At 34.9% G+C, this 26,895-nt stretch overlaps 2 protein-coding genes across 2 annotated transcripts; both read right to left on the bottom strand.

The window, feature by feature from the left end:
* Positions 1-11,072: 11,072 nt before the first annotated feature.
* LOC139857150 (serine/threonine-protein kinase TIO-like) lies at positions 11,073-16,788 on the bottom strand. Its single transcript, XM_071845877.1, has 6 exons — positions 16,767-16,788; positions 12,838-13,071; positions 12,269-12,412; positions 12,071-12,151; positions 11,781-11,972; positions 11,073-11,652 (listed from the first exon to the last, which is right to left on the bottom strand). The coding sequence occupies exons 2-6, from the start codon at positions 12,985-12,987 to the stop codon at positions 11,467-11,469; spliced, it is 753 nt and encodes a 250-aa protein (XP_071701978.1). The 5' UTR covers positions 12,988-13,071; positions 16,767-16,788; the 3' UTR covers positions 11,073-11,466.
* On the bottom strand, positions 13,068-26,362 carry LOC139859229 (serine/threonine-protein kinase TIO-like). The gene is made up of 8 exons (XM_071848024.1): positions 25,253-26,362; positions 17,628-17,741; positions 17,290-17,384; positions 16,118-16,316; positions 15,527-15,625; positions 15,012-15,440; positions 13,168-14,216; positions 13,068-13,071 (listed from the first exon to the last, which is right to left on the bottom strand). The coding sequence occupies exons 1-8, from the start codon at positions 26,021-26,023 to the stop codon at positions 13,068-13,070; spliced, it is 2,760 nt and encodes a 919-aa protein (XP_071704125.1). The 5' UTR covers positions 26,024-26,362.
* Between the last annotated feature and the right edge of the window lie 533 nt (positions 26,363-26,895).

Below are 26,895 nucleotides of genomic sequence, written 5' to 3'. Positions count from 1 at the left end.
GTAATTGCATCCATAACAGGAGAATAAGTTTTCTTATAATCAATTCCTGGTCTTTGAGAGAAATCTTGAGTTACAAGTCTGACTTTACCTTGTAAGTTCATTTTTCTTATTTTCTTTTCGAATTAAAATTCATTTGTATCCCATACGTTTCACATCTTTAAAAGTGATAACGATTGATCCGAAAACTTTTCTTTTATTGAGCGATTCTAATTCAGCTCGTATTGCTCCTTTCAATTGAGCTCAGTCATGTATATTTTGACACACAATGACAAATTTTGGTTCTAGATCATCATCTTTATTCATGATGTCATTATATGAAAAATTCTCATCAATATTTGTCATTCCGTTTCGGTTCCATAATATTGCATAATTTATAGAAATTTCTGTATTTATTATCAATATCCTCTGCAGAAGGAGTATTGATATTTGGTTCTTCTTGAACACTTTATTTTACCTCTTTATCAGCTGATTTTAGTTTCGAGGATTTTTATCTTCGGAACCAATTGATCTTCCACGTTTCATGCGTGGTAAAGACTCAAGAGTGACATTATTGCCAGCTTTTGGAATTTCAATTCGAGCTGGAGCATTTACTGCTATTATATATGATTTAGTCACTTTTTTTGTATCTTTAAATGCATCACGTAATCGATTTGCAAGTTTCTTGCATATGCATTATTTTTGAACTTTCGTTTCACATTCTTTTGTGCGAGAATCAAGATACCTTAATTGATGTTCACGCCATGAAACATCATTTTATTTATTTTTCATTTCTCCCCCTAATCTAGGGAATAATTTTTCATTAAAATGACAATCAGCGAAACGTGCTGTAAAAACATCACCCGTCATGGGTTCAATATATCTTATAATTGAAGATGTTTCATATCCAATATATATATATCCCCATCCTCCTTTGAGGGCTCATTTAGTGCGTTGTGGTGGTGCAACTAGAGCATACACTGCACAACCAAATGTTCTAATGGTAGGAAAAATTTGGCTCTCGGCCAAAATCAAGTTGTCGGGGAAAATATGTATGACTTGCACTTCGTCTAATATGAATTAATGTCGCATCATGTAAATTTACATGTCCCCATATAAATATTGAGAGTTTTGTACTCATTACCAATTGTCTAGTTATTAGCTGCAAGCGTTTATCTATTGATTCAGCTAAACCAATTTTGTGTATGCACATGAGCAACTGGATGTTCAACAACAATCCATGTAGACATATAATAATAATTAAATGCTTGAGATGTTAACTCACCAGCATTATCAAGTCTCGTCCTTTTAATGGTGTAATCAGAATAATGTGTTCTCAATTTGATAATTTGTGCAAGAAACTTTGCAAATGTCATATTATGGCTTGATAACACACAAACATGAGACCATCCGCTAGATGCGTCTATTAGAACCATGAAATATCAAAATGGTCCACATGATGGATGAATTGGTCCATATATATAATCATGAATTCTTTCAAAAAACATTGTGATTCTTTCTCAATATTCTTTTCATTAATCACCATATGTGCTTTTTCATTAATCACCATATGCGCTTTTCATCATATATCATTTTCACCATATGCGCTTTTAATCATATGCGCTGTGATTTTCATCATATGCACTTTTCATCATATGCGCTTTTAATCATATGCGCTGCGATTTTCATCATATACGCTTTTCATCATATGCACTTTTTATCATATGCGCTTTTAATCATATACACTGCACTTTTCATCATATGCGTTTTTCATCATATGCACTTTTTATCATATGCGCTTTTAATCATATATCCTTTTCACCATATGCGCCATGCTTTTCATCATATGCACTTTTCATCATATGCACTTTTAATCATATGCGCTGCGCTTTTCATCATATGCGCTTTTCATCATATGCACTTTTAATCATATGCGCTGCGCTGCGCTGCGCTTTTCATCATATGCGCTTTTCGGTGCTACATAGATATTTCTCATTTCCGGTTATCATTGACTGATAATCATATCCATTATGATATATATCAGAGAAACTTAACAAATTTCTCTTCGATTTGGGAGAAAACAAGGCATTGTTTATCAGAAAATTCGTACCATTTGGTAATATGAATTTTTGCCTTTTCCGTTCCTTTAATCAAGTTTGCAAGACCTGATATAGTATTTATAATTCTTTCATTTGATTTAAATCAATGAAATATTTCTTAGATTTGTATGTTACCACTATCTGCAATACATAGGTCTTTACCATTTAATTGATGTTGTATTTCAGCAAGATTCATACTAAAACCTTAAATAAGATAATCAAATAATGAGTTATATTTCAGCAAGATAATCAAATTATATTACCTGTAAACAAGTTACAATCTGAAGTACATAAAAGATAACACTTAATAAACATATGCGTTATGGTCTAAAACCATTTATTTATGAGTGATACATAACAAGCTAGGCATCTTAGAAAATTCAGACCATTCAAGTCTCAAGGTAGCTCAGGGTTTATTTAATCAAGATTTTTCAACAGATTCACTCTCGTTTTCTTTTCTTTTGGGACTTATTTGTAGAGATAAACAAGATGTTCATGTATTCAATAAATACTAGACTGATGATCCACGTTACCAGATCATTAATAAGAATCTCCGGGATTCTTATAAGAGCGTCTACTAACATCTTCAATTTTATTCTTTCATGGATCACCGTTATTTCTTGATAATTAATATCCTATCTATCTTTGAGTATTTTTCATAATACATTTGGATCTTCGATCATATAATATGTAGATTCTAAGAATTCGTCAATATGTTTGCTAAGAAAAATACTTACTATTGCTTTCTCTTGTTCGGAACAATTGTTATTTTCATTCAAGGTTTCTAAAATTCCGATTGATTCGAGATGTTTTTCTACATTCATAACCCATGTTAAGTAGTTGTTCCCACTTGATTCTAAAGGAGCAAATTTAAGCCTTTTCAAATTCGACATTTTCTATTATCAAAAATATGAACAACATAAATCATAATCATAATCAACTTCTATTCATAGACAAATAATAAAATGAATTTAGAATCATTTTAAATTTATAAGTAGCAAACAACAGAATAATGGCATGATTACAAATGATAAAACCACAAGAGCAGGATATAATATAGGTTCACCCCGTGGTATATTAGCAACAATGATGATAGTTAGTATGGCCAATACAATAGAAAAAATCATCCTTGTGTGAATTATCTTTAAAAAAAAAACTTTTGAGAGTGGTAATCTGAGAAAATGAAGATTGATTTGTGAAAATGTGAAAACGGAGATGTTTATTTTATATTTGAAAAATATAGTTCTTGTAACGTCGTCATTGACGTTAACAACCGTTATGTATATATGATCGTTGTAACGTCGTTAGTTGACGTTAACGACTGTTATGTACTCGTTGTATTAATAATAATTTTAATAAAAGAATTTTATTAGTACAAATACGATTACTATAAATACATTTAGTATAAATACGTTTAGTATAAATACGAAAATTAAGAGAATAAACATATTATGCATAAATAATAAATTTTAAGAGTAAACATTAGTATGTATGAAATAAATAATGATTAATTGCATAAGTAATCATAAATGTTAGATAACATAAATATAAATGTTAGTGAAGTTAAGAGTTAGATTACAGAAATATAATTCAGGCGGTATAATCGACCATATATAACTTAAATAACATAAATATAAATGTTAGTGAAGTTAATAAAAGTTAGATTATATAAATATAATTCGGGCGGTATAACCGACCATATATAACTTAAATAACATAAATATAAATATTAGTGAAGTTAATAAAAGTTAGATTGCATAAATATAATTCAGGCGGTATAACTGACCATATATAACTTAAATAACATAAATATAAATGTTAGTGAAGTTAATAAAAGTTAGATTACATAAATATAATTTTATTTATGATGATGATAATATATACCTTACTAATAAATAATAGAAGATATCGTTAAAGAATTTCTTACCTTGATTTGTGACTTGTGCTTGCTTAGATAAACCTTGATTATACGGAGCACTTCGTGCTGATAACGTGTTATAATTCAGTAGGCTTATAACTACCTTTAGTAGATTGGTTCTTGAATATAGACTTTGAAAATTTTAAGAACAAGAGTATATGAGTAAAGAGAGAAATTTTCTTGTAAGAATGAGCAAGTATTATGCTTGCTTAAAGGTCTATTTATAGCAAGAATTCAAGTACTTTAGGTAATACAATAACATTAATTTTGTGTATCAAAATTGACTATCCACTCTATTATATTTATATTCTATATATTATAACAAATTGTTTAATCCCTGATGACGCGTCATCATGATTATTAAGCTACCTACTTTTAACAGTGGAACCTTGAGAGGCGGCCAAATAAACAAGAATTTGGTAGATATGGTCTTTCATAAATATTTTTTGGGCCATAGTGGCTTAGTGGACGCTGTTTATTTAGTATTAAAACATTCTTCTTCATGACACCCGTCAAACAACTACATTCTGCCACATCAACGTCACTTCATCAACTTCTTCATATCACTTAACCCATCACACTCTCTAGTATCCATGACATATCTCTTTATTATAAAATAGACCTACTTTAATTAATTATTAATACATTTGTACAACTCATATATCTACAATATTTTTTTTGAATAACGATTGGGATCACCCGAGAGGGACTAAACCACCCATACAAGAAATAAAAGCTAGTTGCTCCGTCTTCCAATATGCCCAACACTGACATCTAGAACCACGGTCTTTGCAATGGAGCTACAAGGACATTCGCTAACATCAGCGCCCTTGCAATGGAGCTCCAAAGACTCTCCAATGGCGTAGCTGATGAGAGTAGTCTTAGAAGAAGATGTTTTTTCTCTTTAAAAATTGTAATTACATGTACACAATGAATGAATATTCAAACCTGGTCAAAATAAAAATAAATAGAAAAAACACCAACCTAATTCAAATTTTCAGCAAACGGAGCGGGGCGCAAATGACTTAGGGGAAAAACATCCTTGACAAGCTAACAACGCATATGTCCTGTTTGTTTTTATTCTTATTAAGTTCCGTTGTCTGAATTTAAAGACTTAATTACGTCAATCGTCCTTAAAGTTTACTATTAATTTCACTATGGACCTTAAAGTTACTTCTTTTCATGTTAACCCTTAATGTTTTAATTTGATTTCATATTCATCCCTAGAAGTAACTGCCTAGTTGACTTAACGAATATGACTTAACGCTAGTTAGTTCTATGGACGAATATGAAACCAAATCAAAACATTAAGGGTTATCATGAAGAAAGTAACTTTAGGACCCATGGTGAATTAATGATAAATTTTAAGGACGTTTGGCGCAATTAAAATTTTTTTAAATATAGAAAATAAATGAAAGCAATTAAAACTATCATTCTTCCTTTTTTTTAGTAAAAGATAAATAAGAAGAATGAAAGAGATGAAAAATGGGTTATAGATTTAAAGGTTTTAGAGCTTTAAGTGTTTCCATCCAATAATCAGCGGATTTTTTTAGAATAACAAACACACTCTTTTTGTTTACGGGACTCGAACTTAAAGTTGATGAGCTCCTTTGATACCGCTAGAATAAAAGCCTTTTAACTCTAATAATGAGTGGATTACGAAGGAAGAGAAATCATGTGTTTTGTAATGACTAATAACTTTAATAAAGTCTTAAGTAATTTTTTTCCTATTACTTATCATTCTCGTTTGATACTTGTCTTCACTGTGTTATTTATTATCCTTCCAACTCAAAAATATAATATTACTTAAAAAAAAAATTCTTTCTTTTTCCATCCCATTATTTCCTATAGAAAAAACTCTGACTAACACAATGTAAATGTTAAAACTACTGTATCATAACTTCGAGTATTTACTGGACGTGCATGATTGAAATTTTAATTTTAAAGTTAACCTCAAATGACAGATTTCAACAATTCTTCTTGTTCTTGTACATCACACATTTCTACAAAACAAAAATATCAATACAATATAAAGGCTTTGTAAAAAAAAATGAGATGCACGATTGTTAATAACTTAATTCCAGTATCTTATTTAAGGATGAAGTCGAGTCGGGTTTGGGCCGGATTTAGCTAATCACTTAATCCCAGACCCGAAACCGATTAAGAAACCCTGTTTCAAAACCGGACTCTTACCCGTCGAGTACCCATTTACTTACTAATTGTCGTGTTATCGGGTTTTCCCACGGGTAAACGAGGATCTCCATTTACTTACTAATTCTCGGGTTACCAGGTTTTCTCACGGGTATCGAATATCTCTGTTATTAGTCATTCTCATTCACCATTCGTCTATTTCAATTTTTGCTTTAATAATTAATGTTATTAAAATGAGTAATAAATTTAAATAACTATATATAAATATCGAGTAATAATGCCACATTGTAGATATTATTATTATCATTATTATTATCATCATCATTATTATTATTATTATTATTATTATTATTATTATTATTATTATTATTATTATTATTATTATTATTATTATTATATTATTATTATTATTATTATCTCATTACTGAAATTAAAATCCCTTTCGAGTTCCTAAAGTTTACCGTTAATTTCACCATGGGTCATTAAGTAATTTTTTTCATGATAATCCTTAATGTTTTGTGTTTGTTTCATATTCGTCCGTAGAATTAACTGGCGTTAAGTCATCTTCGTTAAGTCACTTGGACCTGTTAGTTATAGGGATGAATATGAAACCAAATTAAAACATTAAGGGTTACCATGAAAAAAATTAACGTCAGGGTTCAGAGTGAAATTATTAGTAAACTTTAAGGATGATTGACGCAATTATATCGAATTTAAATAAGATGTCTGTAAGACATAAATGATGAATAAATATTAGTGTTTGTTTTATATGCTGAATAACATCCTTAACAAGCTAACTGCAACGGCAACAGAACAACACTGGCAGCCGCAAAGCAAACTGAATCGTCTCAAGATGATCCAAACCTCAAAAAACCGACTCCTCCCTCGATCTGGAACTAGATCTTCAACACAGAGATCATCGTCTGATCCAAACCCAGCACCCCGGTAAGGATTTTGGACCCGCAAATGCACCCAGAGAAATAGTCAACCCAACTCGCCAACGACCCACACCCACCACCATCTCCCCAGTCCCCAACTCGCACCCGCCATCCTCCAGCGCCGTCACCGGCCTTCACAACAGGGTGAAGAACACCACAACCATCAGTGGAAACGCAGATCTCATAGATCATAATAGTAAACCTTGACTTGTTTGCAAGCATGATCTAGATGACGTTTTTAGTTTTTCATTACAACATTAGTTAATGTACTAAAAAATGTTTTTTTATATAAATCATTTTTATTATTAATTACTCCAATTATTATTATATATACCATCTAATACAAGTTTGACTAGAAACTATTTTCTTTACTTAAAAATTCAAGCTTTACAGGTCGAACCTGTGGTCAGACTAAATGGATCGAGGCAGGCTCGAGTTTGATAGAGCTCAACTTGACTTGTTCGCAAGCATAATCAAGAGCCACAATTTCCTAGCTACTTCCTTGAAGATGATGAACCCAACTCAAGTAAAGAGCAGCGTTAAGCTAAGCTAACCCATAAGATTGAAAACCTAAACCATCAAAACAACTTTATGAAAATGAGGAAGCCCAAAAGTCGCAATCGTAACTTTCTCATTTAGAATAAGGTATAGAAAACGTCACCGTTCTCATCTCGTCCTAACACTGTATCATAGCTAGAGATGTAAACTCATATACCATAAAACAAATACCCAACTCATCAACAAACTATACATTTCTTAGGATAAGTAAGCTTCACTATATCACGTAACTGGAAAACACCAGATTCTCATAAATCACTTGACTCAACATGAGCTGACCCGACCCGACCCGACCCCTGTTGGTGATTTTAGTGTGATTCAATGAATCATTTTGGTGTATTATATTTACTAGGTAAAAAGTGGAAGCAATCTCTAATACTCTAGAACGGATTTGGAGAGTGTGGAGTACACGTCCGTCAAAGAGTTAAGAAGATTACTTGGGTTGGGATTTAGTTTGAGTTGAAACTAACTAAAGTTTAGTTGTCTAGGCTTAAGGTGCGTCGCACCAGTTTGGTGGTGCGCCACACTATATAACGGGAAAGGAACCTTTCGGTAACAAAAAGTTTTGGTGAGTTAAGGTGCGCCGCATCCCTCATTGAATGCGCCGTATATAGCTGAAACGAAGAGAGGTGCGTCGCACCTCTTATGTAGTGCGCCACACCACGCTGCTGATTATGAAGAAATGGTGCAAAATTTTCCAAACGTTTTGCAACGTTTCACAAATGTTTGCATAGTGTACCTGGACGTTTTGTAAGTTGCTTATTAGTGTTCTTATGCACCCTTTCAAACATGTACATATCCAAGGGGTGTGTCTTTTGATCATATTCATTTATGAAATGTTGCAACATTCATTGCACCTTTTGACCCATAATTATAAATATACATCTTCATTCATTGAAGAAAGTGATGTGTAAAATATAATATATAAATTATGTCTGGAAAAATCCCGGTTAAACGTATATTACACACTCTCGTGCAATGTACCCGATCGTGTAGTAGTATAGAATTTAGGTAATTCCAAGTATTGTTCAAGGACAGTTTCACGCAAATATCAATTGTCAACTAAATAAAAATAAACTAATATTAAACTAATAATCAGAAAGTACGGAATTGTTGTTTGTGGCTATTTAACGATTAGCCGAATCAAAGGTAGATTAAATGTAAAGAATCTAAGTTCATAAAAAATAAATGCAGACTCAACAACGAATAAAGATAGTTTAAATTCAATGGACAAAGGAATACTCGCCTAGATCTTTTACCCTCAACGCCAGATGATATAATATTAAGCACTAGTTATATCGATACATGAATGCAATTACAAAATCGGTTTACCAGAGTTCTCTATTAGCAAACACTCCAAGCTAGAATTTACCGGCTTGGGTTCCCTTTCACCAAAGACCTCTTTCAATTGTGACTAAGTAATTTACTAATTATGAGATTAAGATTCAATTGGTTACGCGTTCGCTCCACATAATTCACCCCAGTTTTGTTCAATCTATGATACCCATGAGTCTGATGGTTGGGGTCAGTGGATGCAGTTCAAAATCAAGAAAGAATTCAAGTATGGTTGGTGAGTGTTGGCTTCACAGTTTCCGAAGACTTCATATCGTATCGACAAAGAAACTGGAAGGAGGGTTAAGGTTGTTGAGTATAAACGTGCAAAGACGATGAAGTATGCTCCGGTTCGCAAGATGCCACAAAACTTCGGTAAAAGGTTTAAGTGGTGGTACTATGACGGGCGAACTGAGGAGGCTATGATTCTGTTGGAATCTGGTGATAATCTATACCATATTAGGATTTTCGATCCGTGGCGGATCAGGAATTTATGCAGAGCGGATATCAAGGTGTTGCGACGACACCCAATCTTTCATGAGTTGCAGAACATGGAACAAGCCATTCAGTTCAACAGGGTTGTTCGTACATGTTATGCATATGATCTTTGCACCTAATGTTTTTCTTTTGATCATTAACTTTTGAACTCTGGACTTGAACGTTGCTTTTGTTTTCGATTTGGTTATAATAACGTGACGTAAACGTGTGAACTATTTGTTATTTGATTCAATTGAATGTGTGGTTGTTTAACTAATGCAGGTAAATGTTGATTTTATTGTTTAAATAATGAACTGGGTCCTAGGGGGAGTTTCTTGGTGCATAACGTTAGTCTCAAGTTCATTATAATATGCGGTGTGTAATAGTTTACGAGTTAATATACGTTAATGTTTAATTTACACACTTGGAGTGCAACCGCACGGATGAAGACTGCATCCATACGAGTCCAATGGGCAACCGCACGGTTGCATCCTGAAACCGCACGGTTGCATCCTGCAACCGCACGGTTGAACGTGCTGTTAGTATTTAATGTTCAATTCAGGTTCGTTGTTAGGGTTACGAACTCTAAACCCTTTCAACTCTTGTATTCGACTTCCTAATCGTCCAGCACTCTTGTGGGTTGATCTTAATCATCCTAAAGTCTATTATATCGCTAAGATCGTTGTTTTGATTAATCGTTTTGATATAAACCCAATATCGAGTTATTCCGTACTCGATATAGAAGATAAGATGTTTAATCCTGTTTACACGATCCTACAAATGACAATAGGGTTAGGGCTCTTCATCGTTTTTGGGTTAAATTTAATTTATGTCTCAAATTTCTTGGAAAGCCTTATTGGACAATCCACTGCCTGATTTTGTTTTTATTTTTTTTAACTTACAAATTTTTTTATTTATTTTTCTAGACAAATCCGCTGCCTAATTATGTTACTAACCACTTAAAGAGTATTTTATCAAACTATAATCATTTAATTTAGATTAGATTATAATTTAGGATTTTGTAGAAAGCTTCTTTAGTTTGATCACTTGAGATTCCTAGGTAGCGTCCTTCCCATACAGCTATTTTAATCTAACCATTTTTTTAAACTAACCACATCTCTACTATTATAATTTGACCTCTCACCAATTCATCATCTCACATTTAATCCAAATCTCGACCTTTGGCTTTCAATTTCATCACCTCACCATTTTTTAATAAAAGGTCCCGAAGTTGATGCCAGTTTCTTCGTCAAAGTTGAATTGCCCGTTTCTGAAAGTTAATCATCCAGATGTCGACCTTCGATTCATTATTCGGACCAATTTATTATTACTAATAATAAACATCTTTTAAAAAAATTGAAATTTTCAATGTCATATATATGGACAGATAAGATAGACCATGAGTACCTTATCAGTTGCCACTTTCATTAAACAAACAAAATAGTAGTAGTAAATCATTAAAAGACATACAGTATTAAACCACATGTTGTTTTTGAGTAGTATAACTGCTGATTCAGAGAGATTTATACCTGGAATCGTTTAAATGAAGCCTTTTTTATTAGAGAATCTCACTTCACATCTAGTAATTAGTTACTACAGAGTTATTTTGTATCTAAACAGACTAAATTAATCATTAAAATACAAAAAAAGGTCATCAAAATCTGTCAATCTTCCACAATATGATCAAATTAAGGTCAGATCCCGATGTAGTCATGGTGACCATATATGATTGCGTTTATCATAATCAAATAGAAGTGAATCTGTCCAGCACTCCTACCATACCATCTCACAACTCCGTCATCTTTTTTCTTTTATGTTTTATATTTCCAACAATAATTATTAATGTATTATGTAGTAATTATTAAGCGTAGTAGAAATGAGACAATGCTTATGAAAGGACCTGTTTTAACAACTTAAAAGTACTAAATGGAAGTTGTACATCACTTGATAAGTTTTAGGTCTCTTCAGAGGCTCTGTTGAAGATGAGATGTGAGTAGCTGGCAATGTCTTCGATGGGTTAGTCACGTAGTTCTCCTATGGCTGGGTACACATGTGATGAACGGATGAACTGTCTACAAGGTTGATGTTTACACATTGTAGCTAATGCCTCAAGAGTGCGTTGTAGAGGTGACTCTTTGACGTCATCAATCCTGTTTGGGTCGAGTGCAACAACAGAGTAATCTGTGACTACCTTTAACAAAGCCTGCAGGGACCACCACGTAAAAGACATACATGTCAAACCAGATAGTCAAAGGTGGTACTATACATGAAGTTTTTGTATCAGATATGTATAAATGAAAGATGATAGTATATATATATAGGTACACCTACCTCCATTGCTCCTTTAGAGATCATATCTTCACTAAGTTTATCCGAGTGTTTAGAAAGATTGTTAAGACAAGCAGCAACATTCCTCTTCGTTATGTTATGCATCCCTGGTGAAAGCAACAGTTTTGCAAGTTGATGTATACATCTCCTCAGGTCTTCATAGAAATATTCACTGAAGAGTGTCATATGACCAATCTATACAAAGTAAACAATCTCATGGAAGTGCTCATCCAGTGTATATAATAAAACTTATTGTTGCAGAATAACTAGTTGAAAACACAGAGGCATCTTACAGCAAATACAGCACATACACGGGGGAAGACATCCTTATCGAATAACAGGTCAACCAACAGGCTACTGATGTTGTGTTTTGCCTATAATATAAAGAGCATCAAGAACACACATATATGATCAATGGTGTTTGCAAAATATAGAATGATGTTTCAATATCTATGGCAGGATTTTGTAAACAAATAATGGTTAATGCTTACCAACAAGCTATAAAAGTAGGAGCTACGCATGCACATGTATCCTATAGCCGTGCACGTCCAAGCACGCACTTCTGGATCGTCATGTGTAAGGAAAGCTTTCAACTGTTGTAATATATCTGCTCCATCTATTAGCTCATAAAACTCCTGCGTCCAAATGCTTGTTCATTAACACAAAATAATGATGATATCATAATTGCTTTTAACATGGCTATACCTATTTCTATTTCTACAAAATTTACGATACCAGACAACTTGGAATTGCAATATATTGAATTTCATTTATAATAAAACTTAATAAGACCTTCAAGCAATGATTCAATTCCTTGAAATTATTAGTTAAGGTTACTTATTGAAAAGTGATAACTACCTTATAGAAAAATAAGATTTGGTTCGAAATGTTATTTATGGGTTTTGTACTCTTACATCTTCACTCTAACACAGAGTTCTGAATTTTATTTAAGACTTTATCTTAATTTATCTTATAACATGATGCGTAACCATGTGTAAGCGGGCCTATACTAATATAAAAGAAGATTGAGACTTTACCAAATACAGTAGCAAGTACTGACCTTGTCCATTTCGGCTAATCCTGTAACTATTTTCAGAGCCTTCACCTTGACTTGAGTTGGTGATGAATCATCAAGTAAGCTTTTCATTAAAATTGGATTCAAGAGTCCTTTCCTAACAAGTTCAACAACCAGTGAACGATGATCTATCATTAAGATTAGAAGCTCAAGAGGTTGTTCAGTATCCTTGGACTCCAAATGTTCCAAACACTTGATTATTTGCCCAGGAAGTCCTACCTAAAGATTTAATAGCATTAATTATTTGCAAAACTTTAAAGACAAAATATATGTAAATATAGATATATGCATACCTCTAAAAGGATTTGAATATACTGGTCCATGCTTGCTTTTATTTCTATAACCATATCCTTCCTACTTTGAGAGTCCATGTCTCCAAGTTCAATACTCTTCTCAGAAGCCTCAAATGGAAACCTCAAAAGATTAACTACTTGATCAACTGTCTCTTTGACTCCACTTTTCCCTCCACCAGGTCCAACCCAATAGCGTAAAAGCTTAAGATGGACATCAGATATTAAATCACACATTATTTTTACATTTTCACTTGTAATCAACACCTGGCGAAAAACTGAACTTCCTCCTTTAAGACACATGTGTAATGAACTAACTGCCCAGTAAACCCCAAGAGGTGATAGTCCAATTTCATTTGAATGCTGCTGCTGCTGCTGCTGCTTGTTTCCTAACAAATTAATAAGACTTTGGGGAATATCACAGCTACCCAAGTCTTGAATAGTAGCTAAAGGTCCACCCCAAAGTAATCTGAAATACAACAAAACCACGCACCCATCCTTGATCCCGCGCCAGTATGAGAGCATGAGTTTACCACCTTGAGCGTCTGTAATTGACATCCTGAGATAATCACAAAGTGTGGTACTCGGTGGGATCAAAGGAACGACTATTTCACGAATTGACGTTGCAATGGGCTCATTATTTTCAAGGGAGCACATGTATCCAAGTGCCAGCATGGCCGACATAGAATGGGGACGAAAATTCTGTATTCCATCACACAAAGAGTAATGGTGAGCTAGGTCAGAGAGGCGAGACTGCTGAGTTTCAGGTGATGATGTAAGCATAATTACTGCAGTATATCCTTTAGACCGATCATCTATGGATTGTGCAACTGTAGCTAATAAAAGGCATGCATGTAGAACCAAGTCACTTGGATCAGATACTTCGATTTTCAGGTTGTTTGTGTCTTGTTGTTGAGGATCTGTATTGAATGAAGCACAAAGAGATATTAATGAAAAAACCTCTGAAATGATTGTATTTTCACCACCTCCACCAACCACTGATGAACATGAACTAGAGAGACCACATAAAACTCTAGCAACCAAATCATTATGCAGGCAACACCGTAAGATTATCTGAAAATAGAAATTATACCACTCCTCAGGTTAGGTAATGCATGATTAACTACTTATCAGTGAGTTGTCGGTTTGGATACATTTTCATACTCTTATCTGGGTCAAAAGAGTAAAATAAAATAAAGAAGATCAAAAAGGGTCTAATCGGAATCAGACAGGTCCGATATTGCCGAGTGTATTACAAATGAAACAACCTCCAAAATCGTATTACTCATGGAAGTAGACCATTATATTTGAAAAGGTTGTAGAATTAGCTTTAATCAATTGAAGTACTTATTAGATTACTTTATTTAATATGGTGACGTATCACGTAACACAGTGAGTCAGGATGAGCAGGAAGGTTGACAAACAGGGGATCATGATGATAATGACAGGGACAGCAAAACAGAAGTCGAAAGACTGATTTTCACCAAATTTTATAAATGATTTGGGTTATCTCAAAGTAAACTTCGCTAAGTAAAATAACCGGTTATGACTTGATGTTTTTCGGGTTAGCCTGACCCGTAGTGACATGTACCACAAAAATTTTCCATTTAGAACCATTATCCAACTGTTAGGACTTAACTTTATACAGAAAGCCTTAGTTATCACCTGAATTACAGAAGACCATGAGGCTTCCAGGCGCTGGCGAAGACAATAGAAGATAGCAACCCTTATATCATCAGACCTGAGGAATTCTTGCGTCACAGTTTCCACTATTTTTCCATAATCTGTACCCATCAATGGTCCATATTCATCTCCTTTAATATTAATCTGATCCAAAGAGTTGGAATACATTGAACCTAATGGAAATACAGGTTCATTCTCTTTTCTAGATTGAATCTCAAAAGCATGTATCAGTGACCTAATATTAATCTGATCCAGAGAGTGGGAATACATCGAGCTTAACGGAAATACAGGTGCCTCTTCGTTTGTAGAATGAATCTCAAAAGCATGTATTAGTGACCAAATAGCCTCACATGCTTCACAAGCTGCACGTAACAAATTTGAAGAACCAGACATGAGACTTTTACCACAAGTCGCTACACATGAAAGCAAATCATCTATGACACCTAAAGCTTTAGCATGATCCAACATCTTTCTAAGAGTGTTTGTCGCCACCTCGGCATGTTTGGTGGCCTTGGAAGCTTTCAGATGTTGTGCTACACTGGATATCATAATTCTAATGCAGGTAACAGATTCATATACAAGTCTCCCCGATGCATCTTCAGTGCAACCAGTAACCTACATATACATATACTGAAGTTTGAGATGTAATAGATAAAAATGTTAGACATTTATTATATTATATCTTTGGTTGAGATTATAACCTCTTTATAGAGCTCCACTACGGCCACCCAATGACTCATATATGAATCTCCAAACCCACCTCCATTATTATCCAATAATTTTCTTAAAAGTGAGAAACACTGCAACAAAAAAGAGTTGTTTTTTATGACTAGCACCATCCAGAAAAATGAACATGGTAAAAAAAGAAATAAAATACATAGCAAAAAAAATAGTTGATATTTTCTTTTATACAATGTTTGATTCTAACCTAGGTCATCCTACTTTTATACAATAGTTGATATTACTCTTATCTTTTATTTCAAGTTTTTTGCCTGAAAATATAAAATAAAAATAAAGTGCTTTAATAACAACCAAATGCTTCTTGTAATCTTGTTAACAAACATGACAGTTCCGTTGGAGAAAAAGAAATGTTATTAAACTTCCGCCAATTTACCCAAATTAGGTCTATTAATTTGGGTTAGTATTTTATCTCAAACCGGACAACAAAAAGTTTAGTCAAAAGTTATACCGAAAGTTGTCTAAAATGTATTTATGTATGATACATAGTAGTTTTAAGTTTTAATCCGGTAGCCAGCTAGCTTTGCAGTAGTAGTCAACAAAAAGTAGCATACCTTAATCAGCAAGTCATCTAGCAAATGTAACTGCCCTCTATTGTAGTCTGACTTTTTCATTCGAAGAATGTTGACAGTAATACCCATGTGTTCCCAAAATATCTCATCTGCCACCCCTTTAGAATCACGTGCACCAGTAGCAACTAACTTTGTAACAACACTCGGCTCGGACTGGTTTGACGTTGAAACACCGTCATCCCTGTTGTCATAACAAGACATTTTAGAACACACAAATCCAAGAAACCAAGGTCTGACCAGTACGTCATATCTTTTACACTAAACAATTATATCAGGGAATTTACATATACAGATTACTGAGTGTGTTCGCAAGTGAAAAAGATTAAAATTTAAAAGTGATATCAATAATAATGGAAAACAAATCTAGTATATAATATAATGTATCAATAATATATTAATATAATAATCTAACAATAATAATAATAATATTCATGATAGTAATAATATAAATGCCACGGTTAGTAAACTGTTACGGTGTTACCTCATATGCTATCAGATATAATAATAATTTTTAAAAAAAATTTCAGTTCTATAAAATTTCATGCAAAAGTAACAGTGTAACAAAATATGAACTGTACTTTACAACCATACAGGATTACAGAATATACAATAAATTTAAGATTCTACTTACATTACAGTTCTATGAGTTTTATCAATCAAACGGACCTTATTCTGTTGTAAAACCAGATTATGCGCAGACTGTTGTGGTATTGTGCGTGAGGGGTTCAGCCAGGGGAGCTATGTTTTTAAATATTTAAGTGCACATGTCAAGTTGTAGTGTTTTCTTTTTATCTTTTAATGTAAAATTATTTGTAGACAGTGTCTAAACTTTTTTTTATTGATATACTAGGTCAGCAGTTGTGGTTTACATATCTGCTTGAACAGTCCCTTGCAACTGACATTCGTCTGCGTTACACACGAGGGTAAAACCACCCGTTTATCTTTTCTCTTTTTTTCCTAGATAAAAGATTGTATCATTCTTATTCATTTTCAATTTTTTATATTCATTTCCATACATTGAAACCCTTATCTAAACAGGGCCCTAATCAACCAAACTGCAAGTCCTAAATCATCAAGATTATGTCATCGTCGTTGCTTTATTAGGCCTAAACAAACTTTCTTATGAAAATGTCAAAAAAAGATAAAGAGATAACCAGGATTCAGGCAAACTGATCGGTATCCAATTTTCTTGAAATGATATCGCCTCTAATTTCCTCTCAGATGTGTTTTCACCGGTAGAACCAATCAACTGTAACGTAACACTGCTCATTACTAGAAATATATAAAAATATTATTTGTATATATTTGGTGAAATACTAATATTGTTACTTGTATTACACCAAGCTAGTGTAATGCTTAGAGCTACTATCAAAATATATTTTTGTATTTGTACATTATTTTAATATTAAAAAAATACATATCTCAAATTTGTTTCTGTTTGGATCAATTTCATGTATGTATGTATAAATGTATAATATGGTTGAGTAAATACCTCGGTGTCCCCCTTGATAAGGACTTTCTTAATGGCATTTGTTGTAAGCTCATCCCTTGGAGAATCTTTTATCCCTTCATAGTTCGTCAGCTTAGGGCCTTTATCCATATCATCCTGAAATTCAAATGTTATATTGTTAAGCATGTTGATCTTTTGAACTCTTGATCTTGACATAATTGCAGTTTTATACAATAAATAAATTGACACCCTTTTAACAAACAATAGATAATAGATAGGAATCATTCGGGGGCTCGGGTGTGGGTTTTACTCTGGGCCCCAATGTGATTGTCTGGAGGAATTATTCCGACAGTTTGATTTGAAATTAAACACACAACCGACTAGTTTCTTTCTTCTTTTTTATACTTGTCCGATACTGTGCTTGTTGTGGATTTACATTTAATTTAGGGTTCCAAGGTATTGTTTATTTTAAATTTTCTTCCTTAAGATCACACTTATTCATCATCCATATTGTAGGGATTCATCAAGTTCAAAGTAATATGGGCTATATGGATTTGATTTGATTTTCTGTAGGTTTTCATTTGTTTGTTGGGAATTTGATGTTGTGGTTGTAGGTCATAAATTCGGAAAGGGAGAATACACACTTAATGAAATGACCCGTGAAAATACCGGTTATGTTTTAGGTATTGAGTGAATGTAAATGTTAATGTCATTTAATTTATTGGCCCGTGTTACTCCGTGGAACCACGGATTCCGACTAAAAAATTTGTCGTTGATTTTACAAACATAAAGTTCGCTCAAAGTTGAATATTTATATTTATATTTTTAATAATAATAATAATTATAATTATTAATAATAATAAATGCCTTTTAAATTCCTTAGAAAAATAAAATTGCAATTTATGAGAGATTAATATTTATTTTTATAAAAGATTTCGTATTATTTTTTTTAATTAAATTAATATAATTATGACATCATCATTATAAAAAGTAAAGAGTAATTAACTTAATGATGACATCATTATTTTAGAGCTTTATATATATTATAGATTATAACCTTACTTATGTTTAAAATAATAATATAAGTGCAATTCCCTAAATAAATACAGGGGTATTATTATAAATTTATAATACAAAAGTGTATATGGATAAAAAAAAGTGGTGTGTGAGAATCACCTCTAATGGAGGAATATTAGAGGAAAACTCATAAATGTTTCCACAATTTTTTAATTTTGTTATTTTTTTTTTTACTTTTGTGTTAGTTGTATGTCAATCACTACGCTGTATTCTCGAATTCTTTTTTCAGTTAAAAGGAGTGGAAAAGAAAGGTGACGAGACTGTTTTACCATCATTTCTAATCCGAGAGTGTGTTGTTAACAAATTATAACTATACTATTTTTTCTAATCCTCTACTCTCTTTTCTTTTTCGCTTAAAATAAAAACTCGAGAATCACTATTATTTTTTAATCTGTTTTTTCCCCTTACTATCTGGCCGGAGGTCCGCTTGGAAGCAATCTCTTTATCCGTCGAATCGAGAGAGGGATGACTCTCTCTACTCTTGTGAGTGTTTCACTCTGGGTGGAGAAACGAATTCTCTTTATTCAAGGGTAGAGGAATAATTGTCTACGTCTCACCTTCCCCATACCCCACGCATATGGGATTGGGCTTTGTTGTTGTTGTTTGTTTCCTTTCCTTTATGTTAAAAGAAAAACTCGAGAATGCAACGGTACAAGAAAAATAGAAAAGCAAGTTGATTCTTACCAAAAAAAAATTCAACATGAACTTTATTTAACTTTATAAAAACTAAACTCGAGATCTTCATAAAAAAGTGAAAACTCGAAACAATGATACAAACAAAGGCAACGAAGCCCAAAAACACAAAACATAACTTCTAAACAAACAACATCCAAACTATCGAACAAAATTAAGAGAGTTAATTTACGATCACACAAAAATAAAGCCAATAAACCTACAGACCAAATAAACGTAGGAAATGAAACGAGGACTTCACAAACCTTCGGCGCTAACCTTTTGTGACACCTCCGCGTGAACCTTCTTCGCCATAGATCTCTTAATTTCTTTTTGCTTCGGGAGTGTGATCGAACCAATCAATTTACCTTCCACCATAATACATCCTTCAAGTTCTTTTGCCACCTCCTCAAAAAAGCTAGAAGATTTACCTGATGGATTACCTTCACCTAGGCTTAAATCAAACACAGGTCCAAGCCCATCAAAACTTCCACGACCCACAACTACCTCACAACCCATCTTCCATCCCTTTCTTCTTTGACCCAAATCGACCCAAGAAACATCAACGTTAGCCATCATGTAACTAATAGGTTGATCATTAGGACCACCCTTAGCTGCCCCTAAGTCAGACATTCGATCGAACCACACACCCCCATTAACCTTCTCGTACCCCACTGAACCCACAATATCATCACCTGAACTTCAACAACGAGCTCGTTTGTGTTTGCGAAAGCCTTGAGAATCTAGAGCCGCTTGAATCTTATCTAAAGAAAACGTAACCGAGGGTGGCATATCAAAACTCAAACCAGCTTTAATAGAAGAATTACAATGACCATCCGCCTTTTTACTCGTAATCATCGGAGAAGAAAAACCAACATCAAATCTCCATCAACAAAACCGCCAACACCTCGAGTAAAGTGCTTAGTCTGCAACCCAGGGATCGACGGAGCAACCGTATCTGTCATAGCATGTGTATCACCAATTAGATCATCACCACCAAAAACAGAGGGTCCAAAATGATCACTCGAATCATTAGGACAACCACAAGAAAGAACTTCCTTTAAAATTGAATCATTAGTTACCTGCATAAAGTTACAGGAAAACGAAACAGCTTGCAATCTCTTCACAACCGACACGTCTGGAATTTCATTGACCCAAATATGCACTTTAACAAGTGTATAAGAGATCAACGTCACCCGAACAAGCTCATGAATATGTTTAACGCAAGTAGTGTCAACAAAAGCAAATAAAGAACCAATGCTTAACAAATCAGACCAAGGTTGAGACACCTTCACCACCACACCCACCCTACCATCAATACTCCTAATGTTCTCATCGAAAATAAACTTGGCCGAAAAATCCCGTAATTCCACCTGAACAAACCTGAAAACTCTTCAGTATTTGGAGAAAAAGGAACCACCACGTCGAAACTGGACCCCTCGCAAGAATGTTGGAATAAGAATTCAAATCGTCACATTCGATCACCCGAACCAACGCACCCATCTTACTGAAAAACAAAACACGTGCCTTGCAATTGAAAAGGAAATCTTTCACCTTGGCCTCCACCAGAGGAGCTGAATCAACAATGAGCACACACTGATCCAAACGTTCGATAATAGAACGAGTTGGGGCAAGCGTTACCATGATAGGCCCTCACAGCTGGACAATCCACCATCACGTCGACAAGGCCGCCCAACATAGATAGGGTTTTCGAAGACATTCGAGTCATTCATCTCTTGAATAGCCAAAGAAGCATGTGCAATTTCTTCAAGAGAAATAAACGCAAAACGTTGAAACGACCACGATTTGATTTCCTTAATCGGACCAATCAATTTACCTTCCACCCTATCCTTCAAGTTCTTTTGCCACCTCCTCAAAAAAGCTAGAAGATTTACCCGATGGATTACCTTCACCTAGGCCTAAATCAAACACATGTCCAGGCCCATCAAAACTTCCACGGCCCACAACTACCTCACAACCCATCTTCTATCGCTCTCTTCTTTGACCCAAATCGACCCGAGAAACATCAACATTAGCCATCATGTTACTAACAGGTTGATCATCAGGACCACCCTTAGCTGCCCCTAAGTCAGACATTCGATCGAACCACACACCCCATTAACCTTCTCGTACCCCACCGAACCCATAATATCATCACCTGAACTTCAACAACGAGCTCGTTTACGTTTGCGAAAGCCTTGAGAATCTGGAGCCGCTTGAATCTTATCTAAAGAAAACATAACCGAGGGTGACATATCAAAACTCAAACCAGCTTTAACAGAAGAATTACAATGACCATCCGCCTTTTTACCCGTAAGCACCGGATAAGAAAAACCAACATCAAATATCCATCAACAAAAACTCCAACACCTCGAGTAAAGTGCTTAGTCTGCAACCCAAGGATCGACGAAGCAACTGTATCCGTCGCAGCATCTGTATCACCAATTCGATCATCACCATAAAAAACAGAGGGTCCATGTAACACCTCGGTTTTTCTGTAGGTGGAACGACGTTCCGAAGTGGAGGAACGACATTCCAAATGGAGGAATGACGTCCCAAAACCAGGAACGACGTTGTGATCAAGGAAATGGGTATCATTGAACAGAACGAGAGGTCATTTCAAGAACGAAGTTATCATATTAAGGAACAACGTTCCATTTGCAGGAATGACGTTCCTTCGTCAGATCTGAGATTTAATGCGTTTTTAAAGGGTTTTAAGTGGGGACAATTTGGTCTTTTCACACATGGATGGCCTTATAGCTAATCAATCAGTTTTAGATCCATTTCAATTGCATTTTCCACCCACTCAAACACTCTCAAACTTTCTAGAGTGAGAAACCCTAATTCTTGAGAGAGAAAGCTTGATTTGGAGAAGAAGGAGGTTGAATCTCACCAAAGTGCAAGAGTTAACCTTGTTCATCTTGTTTCTAGCTATCTTGTGATACTAGTGGTACGTCCTAACTCCGATTTTCTTTCAATTTGGTGTTGTAGTTTGGTATTGCATGTTCTTGATAAAACCCATCTAGCTTACAAATGGGTGTTTGAAGCTAGTTGTGGGTCTGGTTGACCCTTGTTGGTGGGTTTTGGGTTGTAAAATATTTTGGTCATGTGTAGACTTGCAATTTGGGCATAATCACTATTATTAGTGATTTTGTTGTTGAATGGAACCAAATGGGTGTCTTTGAAAGTTGATTTTGGGTGTAAACCCGATTTGGGTCAAAATGGGTCATTTGGTTGATTTGGGTTATGAATTGCTCCTAGCAATTGACCATAAGATGTTTTAGGTTGAGTTTGGGACCAAATCACTAGTTTTGGTGATTTGGGGAGTTTGGGTCTTGTTTGACCAAGTTGGTGATTTTGGGTGCAATTGGGGTCAAAGTTGCACGTATGGGTTTTAGGTCAAGCTACTAGTATTTATAGCTTGATGTTGTGTATATGATAGGTGACTTGCTCTTGGATCAAGCTTAAAGTCCTAGAGAGGTTGTGACTCGCCTAATTGCTCAAGGTGAGTGGAGTATTTATATGTGTGCGTATATAAATTGTTTGCTTGCGGGTTAGTGGCGAGTACTATCCGATTGTGAAGAATTTTACTCTTCATTGGCCACTTGGTGCATTGTGGTGAGTGATGTCCCTAATATAAGACTCGGTATTCGTTGGCCACATTGCGTTTGGGGAAAGTGGTGAGTGTGATTACTTTGAAGTCCACTCTTCGTTGGCCACTTGTGAGGATGTGGGAAGTGTTACCAATTGAGACCACACTTTTCGTTGACCACATTCGGGTGTACATGGTGGTGCCATCCGGGAGGCGCCTTCGTTGGCCATGTACACGGGTAACAAAATACGTGCCTTGCAATTGAAAAGGAAATCTTTAACCTTGGCCTCCACCAGAGGAGCTGAATCAACAATGAGCACACACAGATCTAAACGTTCGACAATAGAACGATTTGGGGCAAGCGTTACAACTGACCATGAATGACCCTCAAAGCTGGACAATCCACCATCACGTCGACAAGGCCGCCCACATAGATAGGTTTTCCGAAGACATTCGAGTCGTTCATCTCTTGAATCGCCAAAGAAGCATGTGCAATTTCTTCAAAAGAAATAAGCGCAAAACGCTGAAATGACTACTATTTGATTTCCTTAATCGGACCAATCTTACCGAAAGCGTCTTTGAGCATATTTTGCGATACCCTTTCCAGTCTGCCGATAAAAATTGAATCACCCATCTGAGCAGGATCATCGAAGGATATGATGAAGTGGAGTAAAGGGTTTTTAATTGAAATTAGTTGATAATTGAAGATGAAAGGAAAGGATCCCCAGCTGGAACCGTAGTGAAAAATGAAATTGATCGGAAATCAAACCCTCTGGTTGAAATTGGTACCGTTGAAAGAATTCACACGTGGCCACCAGCTTTCCCAAAATAAGGGGGATCTACTACTTAATGCTCAAGGAAACATCCAACATATATAATTCGTCCGCCTATCTTTCTGATCTCCTTTCTTTCTATTAATCCTATTTTTGACTTTGACCCGTTCAAGGTAAAAAATGAGGTTGATGGTGTTGGCTACAACTGAAGGACAAAGGACAAAGGACAAAGGACAAAGGAGAGCTATAGAGTATGCTTACTTCTTCATTTTTTTTAGGTTCTCTTTAAATTTATGTGATGTTTAAGTTTTGTTTAATTGCTATATCTTTTATTGAAGTATCAATCTAATTTAATTTAACTTCTAATCTAATATATCTAATCTAACTATATATAAAAGAAAGTCATAATTATGTAAGCGTATTCAATTTCAAGTGTTACATAATTATTTTAAATCATAATTTCACCATTGATTAATGTGATGCTGTCAACCATTAATTTGTATTTTAACCATTGATTAGAATTTCAACCAAAACATGATTTTGTCTCCTAATTAGTTACCAGTTTTCCTTCAAATTAGTTATTTGTATCCCTCATAATTAATCATTAATTATTAATTGTTAATGATTATTCAATATTAAACCACTTGAACATAGCTCAAGTGGCCACCGAGTTCGTAATGAAGCAGAAGACCCATGTTCAATTCTTTTTAACGCTCAAGATTGAATTAATTAGACTCTTGACTAGAGGTGGCGTCAGTGTGCACAATTCACCATGTTACAGGTCTCGTCGCTTAGGGGGCTTGTTACCCAGGGGTTTTGCTTGCTAGTAAGGATCTAAATGTGGTTGTCAGTAGTGAAGTTTTTTCTACGAACCTAAAAAAGGATTATTCTTTATTAAATATTAAATATGAAATATTAATTATTAATTTCAACAAAATTTCCTCCACAACTACACATCACCCGCAACACCAACTACCATAAGAAATGAACTGACTTTACTAAGTGAGCATATAACATGCTAATATACACATCAGACTTCCCACAAAATGTGTGTTTGTTTTAACAGGGAAACAAAAGTTTATAGTGAGAGCTTAAGGCATATTGCGAATATACTAATGCCCGACCACGTGATTATATTGGGATGGTTTTGACGACACAAACAATTCAAGAAAACTCATCCAAGTTTTGATTTAACTTGTAGATCATTTTCCAAGTAATAAACCCACTTATTAAACATTGACTTGTAGCTTACCTGGTAGTGGCCTGCCTCTCTTAGCGAGAGGTCAGGAGTTCGACTCCGCTGGACTGACTCAATGTTATCCCTGACCTAAAGTATCCACCCAGACCGCCTTTCGCTTAATGCGGGGATAGCGGGGAGGGGAGTTTTACCGGCCATGCCCTCGGATTGGTCCGGGTTTATTCCAGGGCAGTAGTTGGGGGCGGATTATACAACTATGGGAGATGAACCCGTGGGTGGTTAAGTCCCCACAGGTGATCCCAAACTAATGCCCAAAAAAATAAAACCACTTATTATTTAGAAAACTTGAACTTACCTGGAATTTCAATGCATCCTTGAGTTGTTTTACCACAGTAGCTATTGCAGGTCGTTCAGGCCGATTAATGAGTAAGCATTCATATGCAATCTTTGAATATGTAAACAAAGAATTTGAGTCAATTTTATCTTTCAAACTAGGATCAATTATTTCCTCTAGTTTATGTTCTTTGTAGGAGCTTCGAGCCAGTTGATCTAGATAACGCCGATTGTCCTGCACATTCATGTAGCTCAACCTGCCGCATAAGACCTCAAACAATACTACCCCGAATGAATATATATCCGACTCTTTAGTAAGAATTCCTGTTCTCCTATACTCCGGATCCAAATAAGCATCCGTGCCGCACGCATGCGTCACAATATAACTATCATTATCATTTGTAAGACCTCTTTTGGAAAGTCCTAGATCCGCAATCATAGCTTTCAAGTTGTGACCCAACAGAATGTTTCCACTTTTAATATCCCTGTGGATAACTCTATGATTATCTGAAACATGGTTGTGAAGATGATCAAGACCGTAAGCTGCATCGATGCATATATTAATCCTTTGCTTCCATGTGAATGTACATGCCCTACTCAGGTACGTATCAAGGCTTCCATGCTCAGCATACTCATATATAAGAATTTTTTCATCGCCTTGTTTACAGAAACCAAGAAGGGAGACGATGTTTTGGTGTTTATAACGAGACAACAGTTGAATCTCTGTTAAGAACTCCTTAATCCCCTGACCACCTTTAGACTCTTTAGTACTAAGTCGCTTTACAGCAACCATCCTAAGTTCCCCGGAGAGTAAGAGCTCTCCTTTGTAAACTTGGCCGTATCCTCCCTTTCCGATAAATGTTGTGAAGTTTTTGGTGGCTGTTACGATATCTTGGAAGGGCACACTGAGGTGATCTGACTCTATAAGAGACGTTATCTCATGAAATTATAAAGAGATTCAAATTAAGATAATTAGCAGCAAATGAGATGATGATCACTGCCTCTGAATGAAAAGACCAGACTTTTTAGATGTCTATATGAAAACAAAAGTCAGACTTGATTTATGTCTATCTATCTACCTATACAAGTAAATAATAATAAAAAAAAAAAATTATGTTATTTAATTTCCACGTTTTTAGTTTTATTGGATTTTTAAATGTACCAGTTGAAATTGTTTAATCTCAGATCGATGGAATGTCATCTTGATGATAAACTACCTACTTGTTAAACAATAACATCTCCATCATGACCAAGCCTTTAGAGCCGGTCAAAAAGTATAAAAAAATCCATCATTTTGATTTTTAAGGTACTTATGGAAATTGTTTAATGTCCATATATGACAACAACAACAACAATACCCAATCCAACGAAAGTGGGGTATGGGGGAGGTGAGTGTAGACAATTATTCCTCGTACCCTAGATTAGAAGGAAGTCACTACTCCACCCGCGGGTATAGAACCCGCGCCTAGATAAGGTCGTCCCTCCCTCTACTCTAGCGCAAAAGAGATTGCTTCCTAAAGGACCTCCGGCCCGAAGAGCTCATAAGAATGAAATAGAGAGGGCAAATGATACGTACCTGTACGAGTAATGAGCGCCTAGCAAGAAGCAACCATACACAGTAACCATAAAGGGGACACATATAGCAGTAATGCACAACAGTAGGGC

Source organism: Rutidosis leptorrhynchoides, chromosome 7 (genome assembly GCF_046630445.1).
Source record: "Rutidosis leptorrhynchoides isolate AG116_Rl617_1_P2 chromosome 7, CSIRO_AGI_Rlap_v1, whole genome shotgun sequence".
NCBI lineage: Eukaryota > Viridiplantae > Streptophyta > Magnoliopsida > Asterales > Asteraceae > Rutidosis > Rutidosis leptorrhynchoides.
The sequence above is the reverse complement of the archived record's forward strand: the minus strand, read 5'-3'. Positions and strand labels throughout refer to the sequence as shown.

Coding starts and splice junctions, on each gene's coding strand:
- LOC139857150 (XM_071845877.1), bottom strand. CDS start 12,987: ATGATAGATCATCGTTCACTGGTTGTTGAACTTGTTAGGAAAGGACTC. Junction 12,413..12,837: donor GATTAGCCGAAATGGACAAG/GTCAGTACTTGC, acceptor ATTTGGACGCAG/GAGTTTTATGAGCTAATAGA. Junction 12,152..12,268: donor CCTACTTTTATAGCTTGTTG/GTAAGCATTAAC, acceptor TTTATATTATAG/GCAAAACACAACATCAGTAG.
- LOC139859229 (XM_071848024.1), bottom strand. CDS start 26,023: ATGGTTGCTGTAAAGCGACTTAGTACTAAAGAGTCTAAAGGTGGTCAG. Junction 15,626..16,117: donor TAGATGACTTGCTGATTAAG/GTATGCTACTTT, acceptor TTTTTGTTGCAG/TGTTTCTCACTTTTAAGAAA. Junction 15,441..15,526: donor TAGTGGAGCTCTATAAAGAG/GTTATAATCTCA, acceptor ATGTATATGTAG/GTTACTGGTTGCACTGAAGA.